At 50.9% G+C, this 22,110-nt stretch overlaps 8 protein-coding genes across 8 annotated transcripts; 3 read left to right on the forward strand and 5 right to left on the reverse strand.

Moving 5' to 3' along the window:
• Nucleotides 1-396: 396 nt before the first annotated feature.
• Nucleotides 397-1,989, reverse strand: PMZ80_001245 (uncharacterized protein; the record flags this gene model as incomplete). The annotated part of the gene is made up of 1 exon (XM_064869692.1): nucleotides 397-1,989. One exon carries the CDS (start codon nucleotides 1,987-1,989, stop codon nucleotides 397-399), a length of 1,593 nt encoding a protein of 530 aa, XP_064735189.1.
• A 951-nt stretch (nucleotides 1,990-2,940) lies between these two features.
• Nucleotides 2,941-4,506, reverse strand: PMZ80_001246 (uncharacterized protein; the record flags this gene model as incomplete). The annotated part of the gene is made up of 1 exon (XM_064869693.1): nucleotides 2,941-4,506. One exon carries the CDS (start codon nucleotides 4,504-4,506, stop codon nucleotides 2,941-2,943), a length of 1,566 nt encoding a protein of 521 aa, XP_064735190.1.
• A 599-nt stretch (nucleotides 4,507-5,105) lies between these two features.
• npr3 (Nitrogen permease regulator 3) lies at nucleotides 5,106-7,199 on the reverse strand (the record flags this gene model as incomplete). Its single annotated transcript, XM_064869694.1, has 1 exon — nucleotides 5,106-7,199. One exon carries the CDS (start codon nucleotides 7,197-7,199, stop codon nucleotides 5,106-5,108), a length of 2,094 nt encoding a protein of 697 aa, XP_064735191.1.
• A 1,665-nt stretch (nucleotides 7,200-8,864) lies between these two features.
• PMZ80_001248 (uncharacterized protein) lies at nucleotides 8,865-12,239 on the forward strand (the record flags this gene model as incomplete). The annotated part of the gene is made up of 2 exons (XM_064869695.1): nucleotides 8,865-10,852; nucleotides 10,898-12,239. 2 exons carry the CDS (start codon nucleotides 8,865-8,867, stop codon nucleotides 12,237-12,239), a joined length of 3,330 nt encoding a protein of 1,109 aa, XP_064735192.1.
• Nucleotides 12,240-13,313: 1,074 nt separating this feature from the next.
• Nucleotides 13,314-13,996, reverse strand: TMA20 (translation machinery-associated protein 20; the record flags this gene model as incomplete). Its single annotated transcript, XM_064869696.1, has 2 exons — nucleotides 13,314-13,875; nucleotides 13,983-13,996. The coding sequence occupies 2 exons, from the start codon at nucleotides 13,994-13,996 to the stop codon at nucleotides 13,314-13,316; spliced, it is 576 nt and encodes a 191-aa protein (XP_064735193.1).
• A 2,080-nt stretch (nucleotides 13,997-16,076) lies between these two features.
• PMZ80_001250 (uncharacterized protein) lies at nucleotides 16,077-17,219 on the forward strand (the record flags this gene model as incomplete). Its single annotated transcript, XM_064869697.1, has 1 exon — nucleotides 16,077-17,219. The coding sequence occupies one exon, from the start codon at nucleotides 16,077-16,079 to the stop codon at nucleotides 17,217-17,219; it is 1,143 nt and encodes a 380-aa protein (XP_064735194.1).
• Nucleotides 17,220-17,770: 551 nt separating this feature from the next.
• Nucleotides 17,771-18,464, forward strand: PMZ80_001251 (uncharacterized protein; the record flags this gene model as incomplete). Its single annotated transcript, XM_064869698.1, has 2 exons — nucleotides 17,771-18,389; nucleotides 18,439-18,464. 2 exons carry the CDS (start codon nucleotides 17,771-17,773, stop codon nucleotides 18,462-18,464), a joined length of 645 nt encoding a protein of 214 aa, XP_064735195.1.
• Nucleotides 18,465-20,104: 1,640 nt separating this feature from the next.
• Nucleotides 20,105-21,142, reverse strand: PMZ80_001252 (uncharacterized protein; the record flags this gene model as incomplete). The annotated part of the gene is made up of 1 exon (XM_064869699.1): nucleotides 20,105-21,142. One exon carries the CDS (start codon nucleotides 21,140-21,142, stop codon nucleotides 20,105-20,107), a length of 1,038 nt encoding a protein of 345 aa, XP_064735196.1.
• Between the last annotated feature and the right edge of the window lie 968 nt (nucleotides 21,143-22,110).

The following is a 22,110-nucleotide window of genomic DNA, read 5'->3' on the forward strand; positions in this document are numbered from 1 at the left end:
GCGTTTCCATCGATGGCGATAAAGAAATTTCCATGAATGACGAGAGACAGCACGAGCATAGCGAGAGATAAGATGAGGGTGGGTCTTCGTTGTTCTTCCCGATACGGAGATCCGATCTTCGCGGCGATGATATGCAGGAACGAGCCTTGTCGGCATGCTTTGTTTCCGAGGCTATCGGAAATACGCTCCGAGCCTGGAAAGAGGCTAGCGCCGACCTCCTTCAGTCGCGAGCTCCGGATTCGAAACGTCCTTCACAAAAGAGCTTACGGAGCATAAGAAATAAGAGGTAAGAAACGATTGCATGTCATGGCGAACCAGCATTGTTGTTTCACCATAGCAACGTTCGGTTGCTGAGTGTCATAAATCATGCAGATCTATCCACTCCGGATTCGTCTCTTACGAGTCCGATGAATGACTGTGCGCCGACGATCTCTTCGCTATCTCCATGACAGGGAGCTCAGTATCGTCGTTGACCACCGAGAACGGTTTCTCTCGAAAAGCATCGGACTTGACAAGAGGCTCGAGTATGTCCTTGACATCCCTCTCAACAATTTCGACATCGTCTGGCAAAGCTGACAGATCCTCCTCACTCAGTTGCACCATCCGAGCCAGATACGTCAGAAGCGCAGCTAGCTGCTCTGCCCGCTTTGGTCCCCTTACCCACGACAACATAGCTGGCATATATGTTGGTTGCACGGCCGGCGTGGCATATATGTTAAGACACCTTTCTAGTCCGCCCTGAGTATATGCTGGTAGCTGCTCATATACATCCTCGTAGAACTCTGCAATTACTGGATCAGCAACTCTGCCCATGCAGAGCAGACGCGCCTTAGCAACTGCTTTGCGGCTTTGGGTAACATCCAAATCATGTATATAGCCAGCGTCAGACAACATGTCAAGTCTGTGCTGTAGCATGCCTTCGTATGCCTGTTCTGGCCTCAATTGACCGTCTGTAACTTTTTGCGACTGTACCCTGGCCTGCATATATCCTTGGAAGGTTGGCTCATTCATTGTGGCTGCACCTTCATGGTCGACATGTCCTCTAGCGCCGGCAACGTCTAGAAAGAGCTCCATGAACTTCATGTCGAGCTCGGCCGAATCAACGTGAAGCTCGACCAGAGTATCCAAGGTGGCGGGTGAAGATTCTGCTTGGACGAGCTGACCCGGATTGAACTCTGCAGAGAGCACTATGAGCTTGTGCACCAGTGATCTTTGATGACGAGAGAGATGTTGGATGGAAGGCACGAGATGGTGACTGTACTGGAGCACTTGTTGCATCACCATGTCGTGGTTTCCACTGACGTGCCTACCAGCGGGCAATCTAATCTGTAAGTCGTGTGCCAATGCCGAAGACTTGCCCAAGTCGTTGGTCATCTGCATCACAACAAGTGTAAAGACAGCTTCATGGTCTGTGTATCCTCCTAGCCCAGCATCGAAGAAAGCACGCAGCTCTCGAAAGGATCGCCGGGACAATCTAGATGTGCTAATTTGATTCTGCGTGAATGAGTCGTAGTCGTTGTTGCGAAGCCACCGAAGTGCAAGGATACCGGTAAGAGTTCTGTCAATTTCAGGTACACGGCGGTGAAAGAGCAATTCAGAAGGGGATTGACTCTGTAAATCTGCTGGGCCTGGGCAAGCAGCAGCGTATGCCGACTTGAGGTATTCGAGCTCTTTTTTGAATGCTCTTTTCAGAACCTGAAGGACCTCGGACCTGCTCATACTGAAGAAGGAATCATCCTCGATGCTCTGATGGAGATCAGCAAATGCCTGTTCCCCATATGGCTCGATGTTGGTTATGCTCCTCGAGGGGTGGGGCGGGGAGTGACTGAAGTCGATATCGCTTTCATGGTCAGACAAGACATCGTCATGGTCTTTGTTGAACTCGCTTCGATCTCGCGACATTGCGGTGTCCGGTACTGTAGTCGAGGTAATCGCAATTGGCTCACGAGAGATCCCAAATACTAGTTGACCAGATTGTTCTTGTATCATCGTGGAGTAGTTGGGGAGCATTATATTTTGATAGAGAGTTGCATTGCATTGCGTTCGTTCAACGGACAATGCAAACACGCTGTATGGTGTCAAAATAGTGAATCTCAGACAAAGCCCAAACCTGAAATTCATTGTTTCGTGTCTCATCTCCAGATCAGAGTCACCGAGTTTCATCCTCTGTTTACCCTTTCATACCACGGACCTTGCCTTTCGTACTGGCATATGGCTTGCATCTGATCATGAGAATGAGTCGAGGCAGCTCGAGCAGAGGCCACTTAACACTGTTGAAGCGAGCAAACATCCCTTTCCCAGGCAGAATTGTGTATTGCTGCTTGCTGCGAGTTGCTATGGCTTGAAGACGGCTCCATTCATCGCATTGCGTCCTGAGGCTATCTGCGTCAACCGCTTAAACGCGTGCAAACTTTAGCATCCCACTTCAACGCAGCGTTACCAGTTTCACCAACGTAGGGAGTGACCCTACATTAGCGCACTGAAGTGCTTGTGAGAGTTTTCACAGCCACTTCCTGGCATCATCACAAGGACTGTGGAGGTACAGCTCTAGGTGAGATGGAAGACAGCCAGACTGTCGGTTCGAAGGATGCACAAGATGCGCGATTGAAAGCATCAGAGAGGTCTGTGCAAGTCTAGAGGGCCAATCAAAAACGGTGCTAACGCCGCCAGGCATCTATTCTCAAAAGGCCAAGCCTAATGCGGATGTAGCACCTGTGCGAGTACCAAAAGTCCTCACACGACCTGGAGCCTCTCAACCAACGGGAATGTCCCTACAAGCCAAGGAGTGGATGCCACCTTCTGCAAAAGGGGTTTGTCGTAGGACAACCCCAAGAAGCTCCCAGGAAACGCATGTTTCTGGAGCCAGAGAGGAAGGAGTGCGCAATCACTCTACATTTGTGTATATCTATGTCTATGTCTACGTCTATGCCTTTGGACATGTTATTGCTTCTGGCTCTCACGGGTAGCTTCCTTCCGTAGCTCGGCAAGCTCATCCGCTGTGTAGTCTGACTTTGCTCGAGGCACATTACCCCAAATCGTCAAGGTGATGAGGCTCAGCACCCCGGCTGCCACCCCGAACCAAAACACGTTCTTGTAGCTCTGCACCTCGCCCGCGTATGGTTCTGTGTTGGTCCGTATGATATCAGTCAGCCCTATGGCAATAGCCATGCCCAGCTGCAAGCAAGAGTTGACGAAGCCACCTGCTAGTCCTTGCCGAGCTAGTGGTAGCTGCGTTGTCACAAAGACCATGATAAGCGTGATAGACAAGTCGATGCCAATAGTGCCGAGGATCATGGAGGGTAGCAGATACGCCCAGTAGCTGCCTCCAACTGGCATCAGAGCGAGTAGGAGATGGGCACCAAAAGCCCCACAACCGGATATTATGAGAAGGATTCGTCCCGGGATAATTGCCAATAACAAGCCTTCGCTGATCGCAAGGATAAGTCCACCAACGGCCATCGGTGTATACCAGGCCACAAGTTGCAGCGGAGTAGCACCCAGCACAGACTGAAAATATTGTGTACCGAAGAGTAGATAGACACCGATAGTGCCGTATAACGCGAAGATAGCGAAGAACAGTGGCGTCATGCATGGAACAGTGAACACATCTGGCGGCAGTAAAGGGCTTTTGGCGACCCATCCTTCGAAGTAGACTGCAGTGAGTACTAGCACTACCGAAATGCTGAATAGAATGGGGATATACGGGACTTTCCAGCCAATGTGCGCAGACTCGGTGATCGAAAAGACCAGGAGGACGACGCCAGAAACGATCAAGCCAGTACCGATCCAATCAATTTCGATATTGTTGTTCTTCTGTCGCTCGGCAAGATCGTTGGAGATGCAGAAAAGTGAAAGAGCGATAGTTATCGCTGTGAAAATAGCACCAATCCAGAAATACCAGCCGAACTGAGTGTATTGGGCGACGACTCCTGCGAAGAAGATACCAATGAAGAAGCCTGCAACAGCGGCGGTGCCGTAGATGGAGAAGACGATATTCTTTCTGGGCCCCGGTCGGTACGCGCTGCCAATAAGCTGTACACCGGTCGGTAGGAATGCTGCAGGTCCAACACCCTGCAGAGCTCGACAGAAGATCATCATAAGCGAGTTTTGACTGAAACCCGCAATAATGGACCAGATGCCGAGCCAGATCAGACCGCTGATGTACACGATATATCCACCATATCTATCGCCAAGACGTCCGAAGAAAAGGAGGGTGCTGGCTACGACGAGCGAGAAAGCCGTTGCTGGCCATACGCTGGACGCAATTGGTATGTTGAGTTCGCTAACCAATGTCGGTAGAATGATGTTGAATCCTGACACAAAATACTCTGTCAAGATTTGGCTCATGGCCACCGCGGCGACGAACCCAACTTCAGACCAGGCACTTTTGAAACTCGGAGGCCGTTCGCGTCCCATTCGCTCGATCTTTTGTTCTTCAGTCTCTTCGGTGGGCAGCCTCTCCGAGCTGGAGGGCGATCGCTCCGGTGACTGTCCTTGGACTGCCATGGCGATGTTGATTTGGGTGAGAACGTTGTCCAGGTCGATGGGCGCTGAAGGTGAGATCGTGACAGCGCGAAGATGTATCAGGTCCAAAATCTCTGGACCATACAAGTTACCTGATATGACCAAGCTGAGACCATGCGGGCGTCACCCGCGCACGCCGCTGCGATACGGCCATCTCAAGGTGCAAGATTTGATTAGTCTACCGCTAAGTGTTCCCTGCCAATGATGTAAGGTGGAAGATTGAAGATATGGAGATGGGAGTCAGGGAGAAGTTTTGTAAAAACGTGTCTATGACAGCATTGGGGCCAATCATATCCCTGCGTGTGTCAAAGAAACAAAATTGAGCATAGTGCACCAGAGTGTTAGGTAATCGATTGGACTTGGCTCGACCCGCTCACTTCGGATCCGAGTCGGAGCACGGAGCTGCAGAGCGGACAAGTCCTCTAGCAAAAGTGGCAGAAGCTCGGCACCGGGTCAATTTTCCTCAACCACAACTTGATGCGATGACCATATGTGCAAGTCACGACCTTGGAGGCATACACAGCTCGTACGTGCTGCGCGAGAACCACGAATTGAAGACCCCTCAACTGTTTCCTCTTCAATCACCAATGTCGAATCGCGACAATCATGGTGTTGTTTGAGCCGTCTCCGCGCTCAACGCCAGTGTCAAAATCGAGGCCGAACTTGTGGTACAAATGCCACGCTATCTTTCGCTTCAGCCCTTCCTTGATCGGCACCGATTCAAGAGCAGTAACGCCATCGAAGTATTTACTCATAATGGGCCAGTAGTGGTGTAGCTCTTCTCTTTCTTCTCCAGTCAGGTCGGCGAACATCCCTTCGTCGTCCAGCATGCTATTATGAAGAAATGCGAGCCAACGGGACTCTTCTGGGGTGGCCTTTGGGGGATTTTTAATCAGACTTGCGCCACTTGTATGTCCATCATTTCTGAAAGATCGTCGGCCATCACTTGATTGCCTGCTAACGAAACTTGGCCGCTGTGACTGATTAGGCTCACCTGACCTGACATAGTTTATCTCACTAGCACTGTTGAAGCTTTGGGACACCGACGCCTTCGATTCGCGCTCTCGATCTTTTGACTGCCGCTTGATGTCGCTACTGATTCGTACATAGGCAAACGTTCGCAACTGGGTCACCCAACCATTCCGCATGAGCCAGGCGAGAACAAGCATGTAAATCTCTTTGTGATCGGGGCTCGGTATCAGTGACATGAAAGGCGCGGGTATCCCGCTTAACATGCTCAGGAGCTTGGGCAAGCTTGGTAGCGATGCAGGAAACTGTGACGCATAGCTCTTACATGCCTCCCTGATCTTGCTGAAATCGGCGTTCGGTGACACAATGTAAGTATCTCGTTGATTCAATGGGGGAATTGCAACAGCTCGCCGCCAGTATATCAAGTGCCTGGCAAGCAGCTGCACATCGGCAATAGAAATCTGGTGTTCATGGGACAGCTTGTAGAACGACTTTGTTGGTCTCAATGCTGCTACAAATCTTGGTAGATGTGCCGCGAGTTGTCCTCCAGCTGCCTGCGCGTCTTTAGCAATTCTATGAGGGGGTGACTTGAGCAGCAGAGTATAGCTCTTGGCAAGCTGGATAGTACTCGATGATGTACGCTTGTCCGCATTGGCGGCATCAGGTGGTGCTTCAGTGGCAGTGGTTAGCCAGAGACCAGGAGGTATTGGAGGCTCAGTAAGAGAGGGCAAATAAGCTGTCGAAGTGACGGGTGGGATCTGCATAGAAATGGAAACGCCAGGAATCAACGACACTGATGCGATCTTTGACGCTGAAATCGCGTTGTAAACAGATACCAGGGCTTTGGCGAGTGACGAGGATCCGAGAAGCTCTGACAACACAGTCTTTTGAGGAGGGCCGCGCTCTGTGAGGAGCTTTTGTCCTTTGGTGAGAAGGGCCTCGGTCTGCTGCCATACATAGTCGTCGTGCACCTGTACCCACTTCAAAGCCCGAGAAAACTTCTTGATGACATTTTCGTACATTTCTTTTACGCGATGCGCATGGTCGAGTGGGGACGGATTCATGACGAAGACCACATGAAACATCACAAGTTCGCTCTTTGTGATAGGAACGTTCTCTCGGGAGTCGAGCTCATCACCTCCAGTTGTATCATTGACCGCTTCGTCGTCCTCAGTACTCTGTTCTGCTTCTGGGCTGATGGACTGTTCTTTGAGCTTCCTCACCTTCTTCTGCCCTCGCCAAGAGCCGTCTTGTTTCGCGAAGACAGGTCGGCCGACGAATGTTAAATCGTTAATACTCAGTTCGAACTTCCGTTTGTTCCAAGTTCGATCCGGAGACAGAAGCCCCACCAAGCCGTCTTCATCGAGACCAAACAAGGTCTTCTTCTGGGGGTCTGAGCCTTCAGCTCTCTGGTCCAACTTGCCTGTTATGCGATCGAAGTTGATGCCTTCGTTCCTTGTCGTGGCATCGTCGACCTTATTCCCACTGGACTCGCCCAAGTAGTCATCCTCTGAAGACCACTCCCCAGAGTCATCGCTGGAATCGTCACCGTCGGTGTCTATCCGCTCCTGGTTCGATGAATTGGATTTTGTGAGCGGATCGGGTGGCCAATGAAAGACAAGCTGAGGACCGGAGCCAGACCGAGACTGACATACCAACAGGACTGCTGAGAGGCATGGATCAGGGACCGTAGCTGTGGAAGACATTGGCCAGTTCACGCATCTTGTCAAATACGATGATTCGAGATGTTGGTGCTTTTATTGAAGAGGACTAGAAATGCGCCAGCACTTAAGCATGCAATGTGCAAGTTGACGCACCTTTACTACCGAACATTCAAGGACGACGCGCTCAGACGTGATGCCGGCAAGGGCGCCAGGCCCTAAACTATTGCTGCCTGACGACTGACCCCGGTGTGCCCAGAAAGAGTACTTGTCTTCTTCTCACCGTCCTCATCGTGCAGTAACAATGATACGCTAGGGAGACACAGTCTCGGAATTCCCGAGGTCCTCTGAGTTGCACTCGGACAAGATCGATGTCTGGAAAGAAGTGTCTCGCTGTCGTCTCGCCGGATTTGGTCACCGACCTTTAAGTCCTGCATCACGAACCCAGGTCACCGCCTACACACTTTGAGCGGGCGAAGTAATTATGAACTGCTCATGATGCGCAAACATGAATATCAAGAACAGATGTGATTTTACCTCCTCGAAGGACGCATGTTACGACGGCGATGTCACTTCGCTCATGATTACATACAATTAGCGTTGCAACTGTGTAGCTTACCTATTCGTGCTCTGTTTGGATCCTGAAATGAGGCTCTGTTTGCTCAACACGACTGCAGCTGTAGTTGCGGGAGAGCCCGTAGAAATGCCTGACCAGCTGCTGAAGACCAAGCTGACATGCAATTATTGCATGGCATTTGCGACCTCGGTAGAAGCAGGACCATTTCAGCGAGAGGTGGGAGAGGTGAAGAAGTCTCAAGGCCGGTCAAGTCGGTTCATGATGGTTAATTTTCAGTGGGGTTGGCTTTAAGTTAATTATTCTGACCCAAACAAAAGTGATGGCCGTCTCGCCGTTTGAATTGACGACTTCGCGCGAAATTTTGTGTGAACATCCACTCGTGCACACCCGGTCTACGCTTACTCTCTGTCGAGAATATTCGTAGAAAATCTGTGAGCGCCGTCAACAGTCCTCGCCGTCTCAATTTCCCTTGTCGCGAATTGCTTCAGGCTATTGTCTAGGCAGGCACTGCAGTTGCGCCTCCTTCATCCCTGCAAAAAATCCCGCAATCGACCGACGGTAACCTTGAATTGTCCAAGTGCTTGGTCTGCGTTGTCAGAAGCGAATTTCTTCAAGAAACCCCCTCACACTGGTACACGAGGAGGTCCAAGACGAGACGACACATTCACCAGATATCTCGGAACACTGTGTGGGTTGTGGGTGGTTGTCAATTGTTTTGTCCGACTGCAATCCGCATTTCACTGGATCCACCCCGACATTTTCGAGGACCTGTACACCTCTTCATCACCGCTGTTGAATACGTTTGGGAACCTTGAGCGCTGTCTAACGCTCCCGATTACGAAGACAAACCCGGTGAAATCGTGGTCGTCTAAGCTCACCTTCCTGTTCAAACAACCGTCTCGAGCCCAGCCTCTGTTCATTCAATCTCCTTCCGTCCGATTCATCTCTTGCGAGCAGGGTTCAATTGTTATACTGCCGACGACGGTTCAGACTCATTGTCAAAATATCCATTGAGGGTTCAGTATAAGTTCGTGCTTGGTCCGACCAATCGCGAACCAGCTGAGGCTGGCCTGGGGGAAAAGCAGTCTTACTACAAGACTCCACTGGTCTTAGACCACACAGAGCACACAAACATGTCCAGTCTAGGCTTTTCATATGCGCAGGCAGCTAAGGGCCTGGCACCATCCTCGAATGTCTCCTCGAATCCCGTTAGTTCTGCTTCATCGGACCACGGTGCGAAGGATGCTTCTATAGCTTCAGACACCTCGACCGCCCAGGCAAAAACTGCAAGAAGCGCACCCACGCAAGATAAAGAGACGTCCACAATATCGAAGTCGTTACAATCAGCTCGATCGAATGAGGAAGATGCTTCTCCGCAAACAAAACTTCCTGCGCAGTCGCACGACGCCATCGCTGAAGACTCGAAGGTAGCTGAAGCTGGACATGCGTCGCAAGACGCAGAGGCAAGCGTAACGAAGGACACGGCACCTGCAGTCAGAGCAGCCGCCCCTACAGAAGAGCGAGCAAGTCAGAGATCAGGATCACCTGAGGCGACTGACGCTCAAGAGAAAACAAAAGAGGCCGACGATGATTGGGAGAAGGTGTCTATTCCGTCAAGCACCGCGGAGAAAGAGCTGAAAGCTGCTCCTATTCCAGTCGTCAATATCTGGGCACAACGAAGCCAGTCCTTCCAAGCCAAACTGAAGGAACAAGCCACTCTAAGACAGACCGCCACGCCTACGTCTCAAATCAGGCCCCGGCCTGCCGCAACAGCCTCCGACGACTCGAAAAAGAAAATGTCAGGGCGAGACAATACCAATCCTGAAGCGTCCAATATACAGTCAGGAAGAGTTACTTCCAACGGCCGTTTGCCGCGAGAGCCACACAACAATGATATTTCACCAAGATTGGGCACGCAGACTAGCAACCTATCTGCTGTGCAACAGCAACCGCCAGTTGATGTCGCATCCTGGCCGACTCCAGAAACTGCCATTGTTGACGTTGGTCGCAGAAGCTCAACCAGAGAGCAGGGTGAACGAGGCGAAATTGCTGATACGAAACCCGCAAATCGTAAGAAGGAATGGACCGCGATGCCGTTTGTGCCATCTGTCAGATTTGAAACTCAGATTCCTGGCGCTGCCCGAAGAGGCGGTCGTCCGGCTAACTCTCGTGGTGGAGGACGTGGTGGTATAGCAGCTCATGGTGAGCGGGCAACCGAGAAAAGTGAGCCTGGTAGCATGGGCCCTCCACCCTTGCCAAAGACAGTTTCGGATCAAGACCGGGGCAGAAAGAGCAATGCAGCTCGATCCTCACGAGCAAGTTCCGTACCTCACGAAGGTCCAAAAGTTGGTGGCACAGACGATCAACTGCCCATGTCATCAATACCCGACATGAAGGAAACTGCCGTTGCTTCAGAAATCCCTGTGCCAGGTACTCAATCTCCTTCGACTCAAGATCCTTCAAGATCATCTTCGCGGCAGCCAACGCACCCTGCCAGTGGCAAAATCCAGAAACCAGAATTCGACGTGAATCCCTTTCAAATTTCTGATGCAACACAAAGCCCGACCAGGCAGCTGCAGCAGAACGAGCGCCAGAAGGGCTCGAACGGGGACTCTCGTGGAGCAAACGATTCACCTGAAAAATTGCAGAGCAAAGAGTGGCAGAAAGAGCGTCCTGGTAATGCCCAGAAAAGCGAGAACTGGCGAACGCGCGGCGAACGCTCCGAACGTGGACGTGGCAGCTATCGAGGACGAGGTGGTCATGCAGGCTACAACAACCCCTCTTTCACTTCGCCTCTTCCTCAAAACGGCTTCGACGTGAACAAACAAGGTGGGCAATCCGACATTCGCGCTCGACAGCAATCGCAACCTTTCGGTTCTCCGTTCAACTCAACTCGCAGCAACCCGAGATCACAGTCGATACCTGTCCACATGCTGCAAGGAAGCGGCTTCTACCAGCCTGGCCCCGGGTTTCCGCAAGCGCTCCCGCAAATCCAAACAGAAATGGGCTACAGTGGTTACGGACAAATGCCAACCGGCATGCCAGCCGGCATCATGAGTGCTATGCCGTACAACGAGCAGTTAAACGGATATGCATTGATGTCGATGGTCTCGACGCAACTGTAAGTCATCTTTGACAACCTCATATTCGCAACTGACATTTATAGTGAATACTACTTCTCCTTGGACAACCTGTGCAAGGACATGTATCTAAGAAAGAACATGGACTCCCAAGGTTTTGTCCCGCTGAGGGTGATCGCAGAATTCCGACGAATTAAGGCGCTGCTTGGTGATAGCTCGATGTCATACCCACAACTTCGAGAAGTCGCACAGCACGTTCGCAGTATCGAATACGTCATTGGCGAAGATGGTGAAGATCGTTTGAGAAGCAGAGAAAACTGGAGGGACTTTGTACTGCCAATGGAAGAACGATTGCCTCAAGCACAACATGAGGGCCCAACAATCAAGCCTAGTCATCCTCGGCACTCGACAGGCGTGATGCCACCCGACTTTCAGATGACAAATGGGTTGAGGAGCGCTCCCCCGAATGTGAACGGCTTTCACGAGGCATATTCCAGCCCTGCACCCAACCAGTATCAGCAAGAATCGGTCCATGAGCCCCAGTCGACTGAGCAGTGGGCCTCGCGCGTGGATGATGTCCAACTTGAGGATGATCGGCGCCCATCTGTGACTTCCCCGCCGCTCAGCAAAGTCCAATCACCGAAACAAGAATCGAAAGTGGCATACGGAAGCCTTACGAATGGCCATAGAGACTCAATGTCCAGCAGCGCTACTGGACTTGTCAACAAAGAAAACACTTTTCCAGACGAAAGTGTAGCAGCTCTGAAAGTTGTCGTACGAGATCCTGAGTATCAGGGCAATGACCAGGATGCAGCAACAAACGATCCTGTGCCGACACGACTGTCTGGTCTGCGAGGTGGTGCTGGCAGCCCCGAGCAATTCGAGCGGATACGTGCCTTGCAATTCGGTCAGAGTGGATCGGCACCCGGTAAGAACGATGAGCCGCTCTACTTCACGCAGGGCGAAGGACCACCACCACACCTTGTAAAGCCCGGATACATCTGGGAAGAGTACCTCAGCCTACGTGAGCTAGCACTCAGTCAACGAGCACAAAACCACTTCGACGGAGCATCAGTCCCGCTTTACCCTCTATGGTCAGAATTTCTGTCTGCACCGAATCAATTCAATGTCGGCATGTATGAAGACTTCAAAACATGGGCTCTCGAAGACCAAGAGAAGGGCAACGACAATGGCAAGAAGCATCTTGTCAAGTTCTACGACGCTATGCTTACAGGCAGAACCCCAATGACGGAGCGCCTCGCACACGACATCGTCGACATTGCACGAAAAGAATCTGGTACAGAGCGACCTACGTGGCTCAAGCTGAGAGCAGCTTGGCGTAATGGAGCTACTAACATGAAGACCAGAAAGCGATTGAACGACCTGCTCAGCCAGGAGGAGCAGAGCGAGCTGGACCGAGGCAAGTGAACAGTTATGCAATAAAAGTCATCTTTCACTCCGCCGACGCAAGCTGCGACGCACATCACTAAAGACTGGCAGGGTCAAGTATGGACCCACCATCGGGCACAAGTCCAATCCTGCGTTCAACGACCACCCTGGCTGAGAAATGGCACAGAAACGAGGACAATGCTTTACTAGCACCATGTTTGCGCTGATTGCAGCGCGATCGCAAAGTTTCTAGACACCCTTGATTGTCGATGATGGCAAATTCAGTCTTACCAGGAAAGTTGCACAGTTCAAAGCCAGTTGCTGTGCGACCCTGCTGCCTATGACCAAATCAGGGTGCATGAGATGAGCTACCACAACGAATCATGCCATCCTTACCGTGCAACCAACGAGCTTCAAAAAACCATAAATCACAGAAAATGCAAAATCATTACAGGAATCAGAGGAGGTCACAAGAGTCGTAGTTGAACATGTCATGACACGAAGAGCTAGAAGTGGTGTGGAAAGACAGCTAGGGAGGAAGTTCTCACTACAATTTCATGGAGAGCTGGATAGAATATGCATGGTATGGAGGAAAGGGAGTCGTTGTGTGGGAAAAGTTCACAAGCATGTACAAGGATCGATTTCAGGTCGTGATACCAAAGGTACTGCTATTCTATGCGATTGTTTTATTGATACCACCACAGTTGAGATGTGTACTGAATATGATTGAATTGCATGGCATAGCATGACTGAACACTTCATCGTGCCTTCACGGTATGTTTCATTCTGCTCACTGTTTCAGCTCTGACCTTCTCTACTACTGCCCGTTAATCGTGGCAGGAATGATTTCGCATGGAAGACAGCAGTTGCGGCCAGCCGGCAGGGCTCGATCTCGATACGGCACAGTCGTCCTGCCGTTGTGCATGTTCAGAAGGCTCGAGACAATGGGGATCTTCTCAACCTTTTTGAGCCAGATTCAGTTGGCGCTCCCAGTCCACAGTCCCCCAATTCAACTTTACAACTTCCTGCGCTTCTACTCTTGCTCATCAGTCATGGTCTCATATCTCATATCTCATGCCTATGTCTTGTACACAACTGCCTCGTCCCATCCACTCAATCCAACTGCATCTTCCACAGCCCATCCCCCAAATAATGCCCCTGACTAATCGCCACCCCCTTCTTCGTCTTCTTCATCTCCTCACTCCCCACCTCCAACATCCCCACCATACAAGCCTCATCCTTCCCCTCCGCCCTAATAACAACCACATCCCCCTCCTCCACCTCCTCATCCCCCTTCTCCCCACTAGGCAACTTCCCCCCCTTACTCGTCATCCCCGGCGTCATAAGCGCTGCCCCACTCAACACAAACCGAATCGCACCACGATCAATCCCCAGACTCTTGAAGCACTCCGGATACTGATGCACGATCTTCAGATGCGGTATCAGCGGGTCGTCCATGTGCTGCCAGAAGAGCGGGATGGTCTTGTTGTTTGTGGAGGCATCGCAGAGGACGTAGAGTGTTACGCGGTCGGGGAGCTTTATGGCGTCGAGTTGGGATTTTTTGGGGATGATGGTGTCGATGTGGGGGGTTAGGAGGGGGTAGGTTTCGAGGACTTTTGTGCGGATGCCGCGGGCGATGGAGGATTTTACTTTGGTTTTGGTGGAGGCAGTGAGGCTGGGGGTGTTTAGTTAGTGTATGTCATGGGAGAAGTGGTGGTGTGTAAGTGTGCATGGGGAGCGGAGGTTGACTGAGGGTTGCGCAGTCTGGTGGGTGGTGCTTACTCTTTTTTGAACATCTTGACTTATCTGTATTGGGTTATGCGACTGCGTGCGATAGGGACTTTGGTCTCGAGTGAGGGTTGTGATTCAACTCAGGAGTGTACCTTGCCCGCACCTTGTATCCAGCGCTGTCTCGAGCGCTGCCCGCAATATCATATTTAAATGGAGCCGCTACGTAGTGGTAGATCTCCTGCTGTCGCCGAAACGCCGTTCCGCAACGCGTATCAGCCGTCCTTGACTTCGATTCGGATGCTCTCTCCTTCTCTTGTTGTTGTCGTCAAGACACCAAAGCCGCGTGGATCCAACGCGAAGGATGGCGGTCACGTACTCTCGCTGTTCGATATCCTCAGCCGCCGCGTGAAGCTTTGGATGCTCCTTCACGGGCGCCGTTTCAAGCCGGTACAATAGCTGTGAGGCGTGAGCGGCTATCAGTATCGCGTCGTGCCTGCCCTGTTTATGAGCAAAGTACAAGACCAGTGTGCAGGTCTACAGCTCTACGAGGCGACGTGCACACACGAGATGTGCTTTTACAGATCAACTTGCGATCCCAACCTAGCACACAGCAAGGTCAGAGCATACAAACTGTAGTTCGGCTAGCCGGTCGATGGTTTTGAACAGGTGATGCGAAATTGCATCTATGCACAGACTGTGTTGGGTTAGTCTATCATTGACAATGCTAGGTAGCCAAGCCAGATCTCGGTACTATGGTCTTGAGGATTCCTACCAGATACGGAAGTGAACCGTGCGACCGACAACATACTGGGTCTCGCCTTGGCACTGGGGCTTGAGAGTCTAGTCCGTCACGAAGTTTCACGGACAAAAACATACAAAGACAACTTTGCAAGTCCAAGCAATGGCTCATGATCGCCAAGAGAACAGAAATGAACCAGAAGGCAAAGCTCATTTAAGTGCATGTATAGCGCCAGCGCAGTGTCTCAATATCTTATTAGTCAACTTAGCGGAATTCCTGCTGCGCGGGAAAGGGAGGCCCGGTGGCTTGCTTCTTCGAAGCTGCAACAAGAATTGTCTATGCGCGATACGAGTGAGAAGAATCTAGAGGTAATCGAACTACCCCTGTATCAACTTCAGTCCTGTGGCACAGACTATACAACATCTTCCTAGGTATGCGGTATGAAAACTCAAGGGCGCGGCGAGAAAACCTCTAGGATGGGTTATAGAGTGAGTTTCCGCTTCAATGCTTGCTGTTATGATATCGAGTCACGGAAGGCAAAATGCTACATATTGTCCCTCTGCTCTTCGCGCTGGCTGTGTTCACCCAAGCACAAGTCACAACCACCGTCTGCGCAAGTTACGACTCTACTATCACATTTACCGAGTATACTACCGTGTACACAATAATTGATGGAGCAGTCGACGAGCGAACTACCAGTTTTTCGAATGTGGTGACCAGTTCAAGCAGCAGTTCGAGCACGCGAAACACTCAGATAGAAGATGGTCTTGGGAACAGTCGAACACAAACTTCACAACCACTGCTCAAACGCCAGCTACCGAGGAAACGACATCTATCGTAGAAACGGAAGAGTCCAGTAGCACCACTCCAGCTGGGACAAGCACAACTTTGCATCCATCCGAAACACTTAGCACGGTGTCCTCACTGACATCGAGCTCTACGATATCATAACAACTTCAACTATATTGGATGTGTCTACCAGCAGCACGACGAATGGCATCACAACCACCGACACCGCCTCCACAGAAGGTGGCATCATTGTCAGCAGATCGTCGACAACAACGGATGCTCCCAGCACTTTTACCACTTCCGAAGGACTGGTCACTACCACGAGTACCAGTATCTCAGCAACGGCGTCGACTGGAGTCACATCCACATCTAGCGAGGCAACAACAACTACAACTTCCCAGACAAGTCGGTCAACCACTGCCACAACCAGTTTGACGAGTCCTGATGCAGCAACAACTTCTTCGGAGATAACCACAACTGAAGCAACAACTTCCCAGTCACTTTTGACCTCTTCCACGACGTCGACTGTGACTGACACACCAACCACGACTACTTCGGAGACGACTACTATAAGCTCAGAAGCAACATCCGAATCGACAACTTCTGAGACGACAACAATGTCGGAGGCAACAACAACTTCCGAGAGCACAACGACCTCAGAAACGACCACAACTCCGGAGACGACAACAACATCTTCGGAGACGACAACCACAACTTCGCAAACAACCAGTACCACTACCACCTTTACAGGCTTTCAGACACCAGAACCAAGCGCTAACCCCATCGTGATCCGCGGGGATTTTGAAAAAGTGCCTGACTCCAAACTGTATTCCGAGCAAACCGATGGGATCTGGACACTGGGCCCAGAAGTCTACTTTTACGCCAACGGCCCCTACTCAGCTTTCAGCACTGTCTATGGAGATAAATTTCTGTGCACCAGCTCATTCGGACAGGGCATACTCGAGTTCAGTCAAGCACTTACAAACGTTCCAACCGAGTCAATTTTGACACTATCATATGCTTACTACTACCTTCCGTACCCTGCTCAGGGCTCGTTTTGTTCGATTCTCGTTTTCCATGCAGGATACTTGTTGGACATATTCGATCTTGAGGGTCCAGGCTGGATGACTAGAAACGTCAAGGTGAGAGCAGGATCGGCCAATGGCAATTTGGTGTTCCAGATAGATTGCACGAGCCAGGCCCCAAGATTCACAACCTATGTGCTTTTGGATCAGATCTATATTGGACCGCTTCCAAATCCAAGTCCTGTATTCGATGGGTCTTTCGAGTTCGTTCCACAGTCCTCGCTTTACAGTGAAGGCGCCTCATCCGACAATTGGGCACTCAGCGCGTATTACGTCTCGTTCTATGACGAAAGCAATGTGGAAGGCTTCAGTTCTCCATACGGAGACAAATTCGTCCGAATCACAGGAGGGTCAGGTGGTGAATTCCTGGTCAGCCAAAACCTCATAAGTGTTGATACCACACAGCCTACCACGTTGCAATGGTCATACAATCTCGCACAGCAGTTTGGATCGATAGGCACGCCATGCACATTTTCGGTCAGTTATGTCGGAACAGAAATTGATCGCTATCGGCTGCAGCTGGACGAAGCGGGCTGGCAAACCAGAGTGGTTACTTTTACGCCAGCATTTTCGAGTGGAACTTTACAATTCTACCTGGGCTGCTACGGCGAAGCTCCTAATGCTTGGACAATGATTGTCTTGCTCGACAACATCTATATTGGTCCTGTCCAATGAATCAAGCCCACGCCAACCTTACAGCATGGGTAGCAGTAACTTCGGGAGTGCATGCGCAAGGAGATCAGCTGTGCCACCTCCGCTCTACGAGCGGACCATCGACAGATCCAAAGGAGTTCAAACAAGCAAAGGCTCAGTGAAGTACAAATTGGTGCAACGACCAGAAATTGCAACAGCACGGCTTGTCACTTGGGGCGTGCCGAGATTTTGACTTGTGATCCAGTCACAATCACTTGTTTCGTTCGTTTGCACTATTATGGGCTCCAGCGCATACGATAAGATTCCAACTCTTCTACCTTTGTATTACTAAGATACGCGTGTCCTCTCTACTTGGACTCTACAACCTTTGCGTCTCGACACAAGGAGCAAGCGTATATCGACCCAAGGTTTTGTCCTTGACAGATACGACCAGTTCGCAAGTCGGTATCGATCCATACAGAGAGTCTCACAAAAGCAAGTGAGCAAGGAAGGTATGCAACCCTCCTCGCAGGTCGTCGTTGTCCTCGCTAAGAATCTCTTCAGGCCCACCTACCTACAGAGCACGTCCAGTCATGGCCGCCACATCGTCCCGAACATCGTTGTTGCTAGCGTTACCAGCCGAGCTAAGGCTGATGATCCTCGAGTCGGTCTTCACAAATCTGACCTACTGGCATAGCGATGGTTGGGGCCGCGAAAAGTCGCAGGAGTGCTTCAATAACCTTAAGTCGTCCATCGGTGCACTCTGGACCTGCCATCACCTGCGAAACGAAGCAATGCCGCTCTTGGCGAAGAACCTCGCCGTCACAATTCACCGCAGCCAAGACATCAAGCGCGTACCTCTGCTCATTCGCCACAATGCGATGAACATCAAGACAGAGCTATATCCTCATGCTAGCATCGATGGATCCACATCGTGGACCCCAGAAAACTATCTGAAAGTCGTAGGACCTTACTTCCCTCGATTACAGAGTATAGCGTGTGAAAATATGGAGATGATGGCGGTTCAGGCAGGTGACAACAGCGACTTGCTGGGATGTCTCAGTGGAGAGTATGACGGAAAGATTGTTGCCAACAAGCTTGGATATGACAATATCGTGTGCGGCCCGCCGACAGGTGTTCCCACCGAGCTGCAACTCCCCTTCACGATCGAGATAGCGGTGGATGTCAATTCGCTACGCAATATCTACGCAAGTGAGCTTCTGGCAGCAGCGCGACTCATAACAATGCTAATCGTATCTAGAGCATACTGCTCGACGCATACGATGAGAAGATCCTCGAACGTCGAGTGAATCTTCACGATCATGAACATAAAGGAGGCGAGCCAGACTGGGTGGCTGCGCATGAGACATGTTTGATGCTACGCGGCGTCTCGGTACCGCTCATGTACCATCTTCCTTCTGGGAGGCGACGGGTTTTCTATATTGATGACGAAGATGAAGAACTGGTAGATGCAGAACTTGGGAAGGCAGAAACACTCAAACAGGCGCTTGAGCTTGCACATAAGCTAGGATGAGCCCGGCCACAGGAAGACCAGGATGTTCGCTGAAATCGAACTTCATCTCTCCTCTTCGATCGTGCCCGCAGGACATAACGAGATAGCCCTTCAAACATAGAGATCAGCCGGAACCGTAACAACGAAATTCATTATGGGTGACCACACAGGGTCCTCCCATCATCCAACGACAACGGCCGCCACCAGCAGTACTCACCCGGATCAACCTCCCACCTTCCACCTCCCAAAACATTCACCGCAATGGCAGTTCCCCGACGGCCACTGTTCCTTCCTCAGCTTCTGTAGACAGAACCCTGCCCTCTCCACCCCAGTCTTGGACTTCCCAGACTGAGCACTACCTCCTCCTCGCTCCTTCAACCTTACCGTCTCAACCACTTTGGGGCAGTCCATATTCAACTCCGTGCAACTTCCCACAATCCTGCGTTGCAAGAACTCCAATTCATCAACCCAGTAGTCGTCCATGAACTGCCGCGTAAGGAAGCTGACCCTGTCATATTGTCTGAGGATGCGCTGTACCTGCTCGAACTCGACTGCTATGTCGATGGGTTGCCATTCGTCGTGGACATCGTCGTATTCACGGGTGTCGAGTCTGATGGATGTGACGAGATCAGCATACGGGATGGCTAGTTCACGCACGCGTTTGCATGTTAGGAGGAGAGCGAAGTGTGAACTTGGCATGACGAGTTTTGTGGTTGTTAGCTGGGCGGTGGGTTCGTAAGTGGTGAAGAAGTGTTGGTAGATTTGTTGTTGGATTTCGGAGGGGAGGGTGGGGAGGGTGGGTGGCAATGACAGCATTGTGGTGAGGTTACTAGTATGGTACGGAAACGGGATGGCGGCGGGATGATGTTGTACTTCGAAACTCGGAAGGCTGTAGACCTCGATATTAGTACTCTGAATGCTTGAGAGCGGTGGAAGGACATGAGATTGTCTACACTTGGAGGGGGAGGTGTCTTGGTAAGCACGCTAGTCGATTTAGCGTGATCTCCACGCCTCGCACGCGTTAAGTGGCTAGGAAGCAGGAATTGTGTCTAAAATTCTGACGAGAAGCTTCAAGCTTCGTTGAGAGGCCGCAGGCGACTCTTAAGGATCGCTTAGCCCTAGTGCCTCGACTTGGCTCACCAAAGACTTACATCATCGAAATTCAGTCGACTGCTGTAGATGATGTGAGAGTCAAATGATCAGAATATAGTGGCCAGACCCTTGTGAACTGAAACACTATTCACGCAATGTATACAGCCGACCACGGCATCGTAAGTTCTTCGTAAGGACGCAAAGGGCAACTGACCCACGATGGCTTCGATGGTACCTAGGTACTGACCTCTATAGAACCCAGTACCATGATTCGGAACAAGCCTTTTCCTCGCGTCGGGAGCGAGACAAGACCAGCAATCGCTCATGCATGACTTGCAACTTCGACTCGCCCGGCCGTCCCACGATCTGCCTGAATCGCTTGATCTTCATGACCTCTTTCTTCCGCGTTTTGCTCCTCCTTAAACTGTCGCAGGACCCTCTCTCTAACCAGGCCTTGGTAATGCTTGACGCCACCTTCCTTCGCGCCATTAAGCACACCTTGACAGTACACACCCCTCTCCAGGTTACTCTGCGCAACCTCACAAAGCTCAAAGTCTTCCATGGCGACTCTGCGCACAAACCTGAAGTACTCCTCAAAGCCGTCCAGACCAGCCTTTTCAACCTCTTCGGCCGTTGCTTCTCTGCCTTCACTTTCTGCCTCTGCCTTGACTGCATTGATAGCCTTCTGGTTGAGGTAATAGTAGTCGAACTCCATCCTTGTCTCACCAGCTTTTTCACCTGGACACACTCGGAAGCTCGACATACCGCCGCCGTAGAGGTTCAATGTGCAGATCGGGAAGAAGTACAAGAATAGGCCGTCCTTCGCTTCGGTGTAGCGTTCATCTGCAAAGTGACGACTGATGTTGCCATCATTTTGGACAGCATAGAATGTTGGTGGGTACAAGACGCTGAATTCTCGGTGCGTATACTGGCAGTGTAAGCACTCCTGGTACCCATCGACCATAGTCTTCCAGTTGAACCGGCCGGGATACGATAGCTTCCTGCGATGTGGAAGTCGTCGGAAGTCGTGAGCGTTGAGTAGTGGTAAGAGAGTTGGAGGAAAGTATTCTTCGAACGACGGTGCGCTTGTGTCGATAGTGGTGAAAATTAGACCAGTGGGCGTCTGATAATGCGGCATGACGATCCCATCAGATTGCCTGGTAATCTGAAATTCGTCTTCCGACACTTTGTGTACATGTATTACTACACCAGCAAATTCGTAGTCGACTTCCGTCTCCTTCGCGAAGCGAACAGTTGGGCCTAGCAAATACCAACCCTTGAGAAGGACTGCGCGCTTCTCGATGTCGAGAATGTTCTGGTTGGTGAACCATGATGCTGGTAATGTTCTGATGGAGTTCATGCTGGAAACAAAGAGGTGATAGTGAGATATGGTTCAGAGAGTTCGACGACTGTGAATGATCAAGTGTCCTTCCCTCTCATACATGCCTCCGTTACCGTGGTTCCAGCATATTCCGTAGAGCATCTGCTCGTGCTGTTTATCTGTTTCACATTACATTATCTCCTAGCCGCCGAGCGGGAGGAAAGCCAAATGTGGCAGTCGGTTACAGCGAGCATATCTGATGTCAAGATTTTGGAAGCGCTGATAATGCTGGTGGGATTGCCGTCGAATTATGTATTCAATGTGGGTACGAGCTTTTCGAAGCTCGTAACTAGTGTCCCCTCAAGGGTTGGAGAAGGGGAATGAGCAGGATTCGATTTCCGTTTCGGGATGGTGAGGCACGTCGAAACTCGAGATAATCTCGAAAAGAGGGCGGAAATGTCAGCATGTGATAGTGGTGTTTTCCGATGGCCTTATTTTTGGTGCTTGCTAGGAGAAATGATAGAGTCTGATGATGAAGTCGAACGGTGTAGAACCGTTCCAACTTGAGTATATGGAGCATTATCAGGATGTAATTCCGTACATCAGGGTCCAGCAGGATATGGCTTCAGTAGCCGGCACGGCTAATGATAAGCAGGATGTCTTCCCTTGAATGCAGTCCAAATCTCAATTGCTTTGCCGCGGGTCTGGAAGCTGCAGCTTGAAGCATAATCGAAATGCCGTTACTGAGCCTTGTGTCACTTCCAGCTTGGTTCTTTGCAGCTTCTGTACTCGTGTATTGCGTTGGTGGATTCGTCCAGAGGCTCTCGAGCTCCAGCTCTTCATTCAAGCAAGAGTCCGCCGTGACGAGAATCGACACTGAAAAAGGCGCCACTGAGAGACCGCCGCAGAATGATCGAGAAGAGTTTGAGCTCGAGAAGCGGGCCTTTTTTAGCAAGGTCTGTAGTTCTTCTGCCATATTACCTCCACTGACAATATCAGACTTGGCT

Source organism: Knufia obscura, assembly GCF_036327395.1.
Source record: "Knufia obscura strain CCFEE 5817 isolate CBS 148926 chromosome Unknown scaffold_1, whole genome shotgun sequence".
Lineage (NCBI taxonomy): Eukaryota > Fungi > Ascomycota > Eurotiomycetes > Chaetothyriales > Trichomeriaceae > Knufia > Knufia obscura.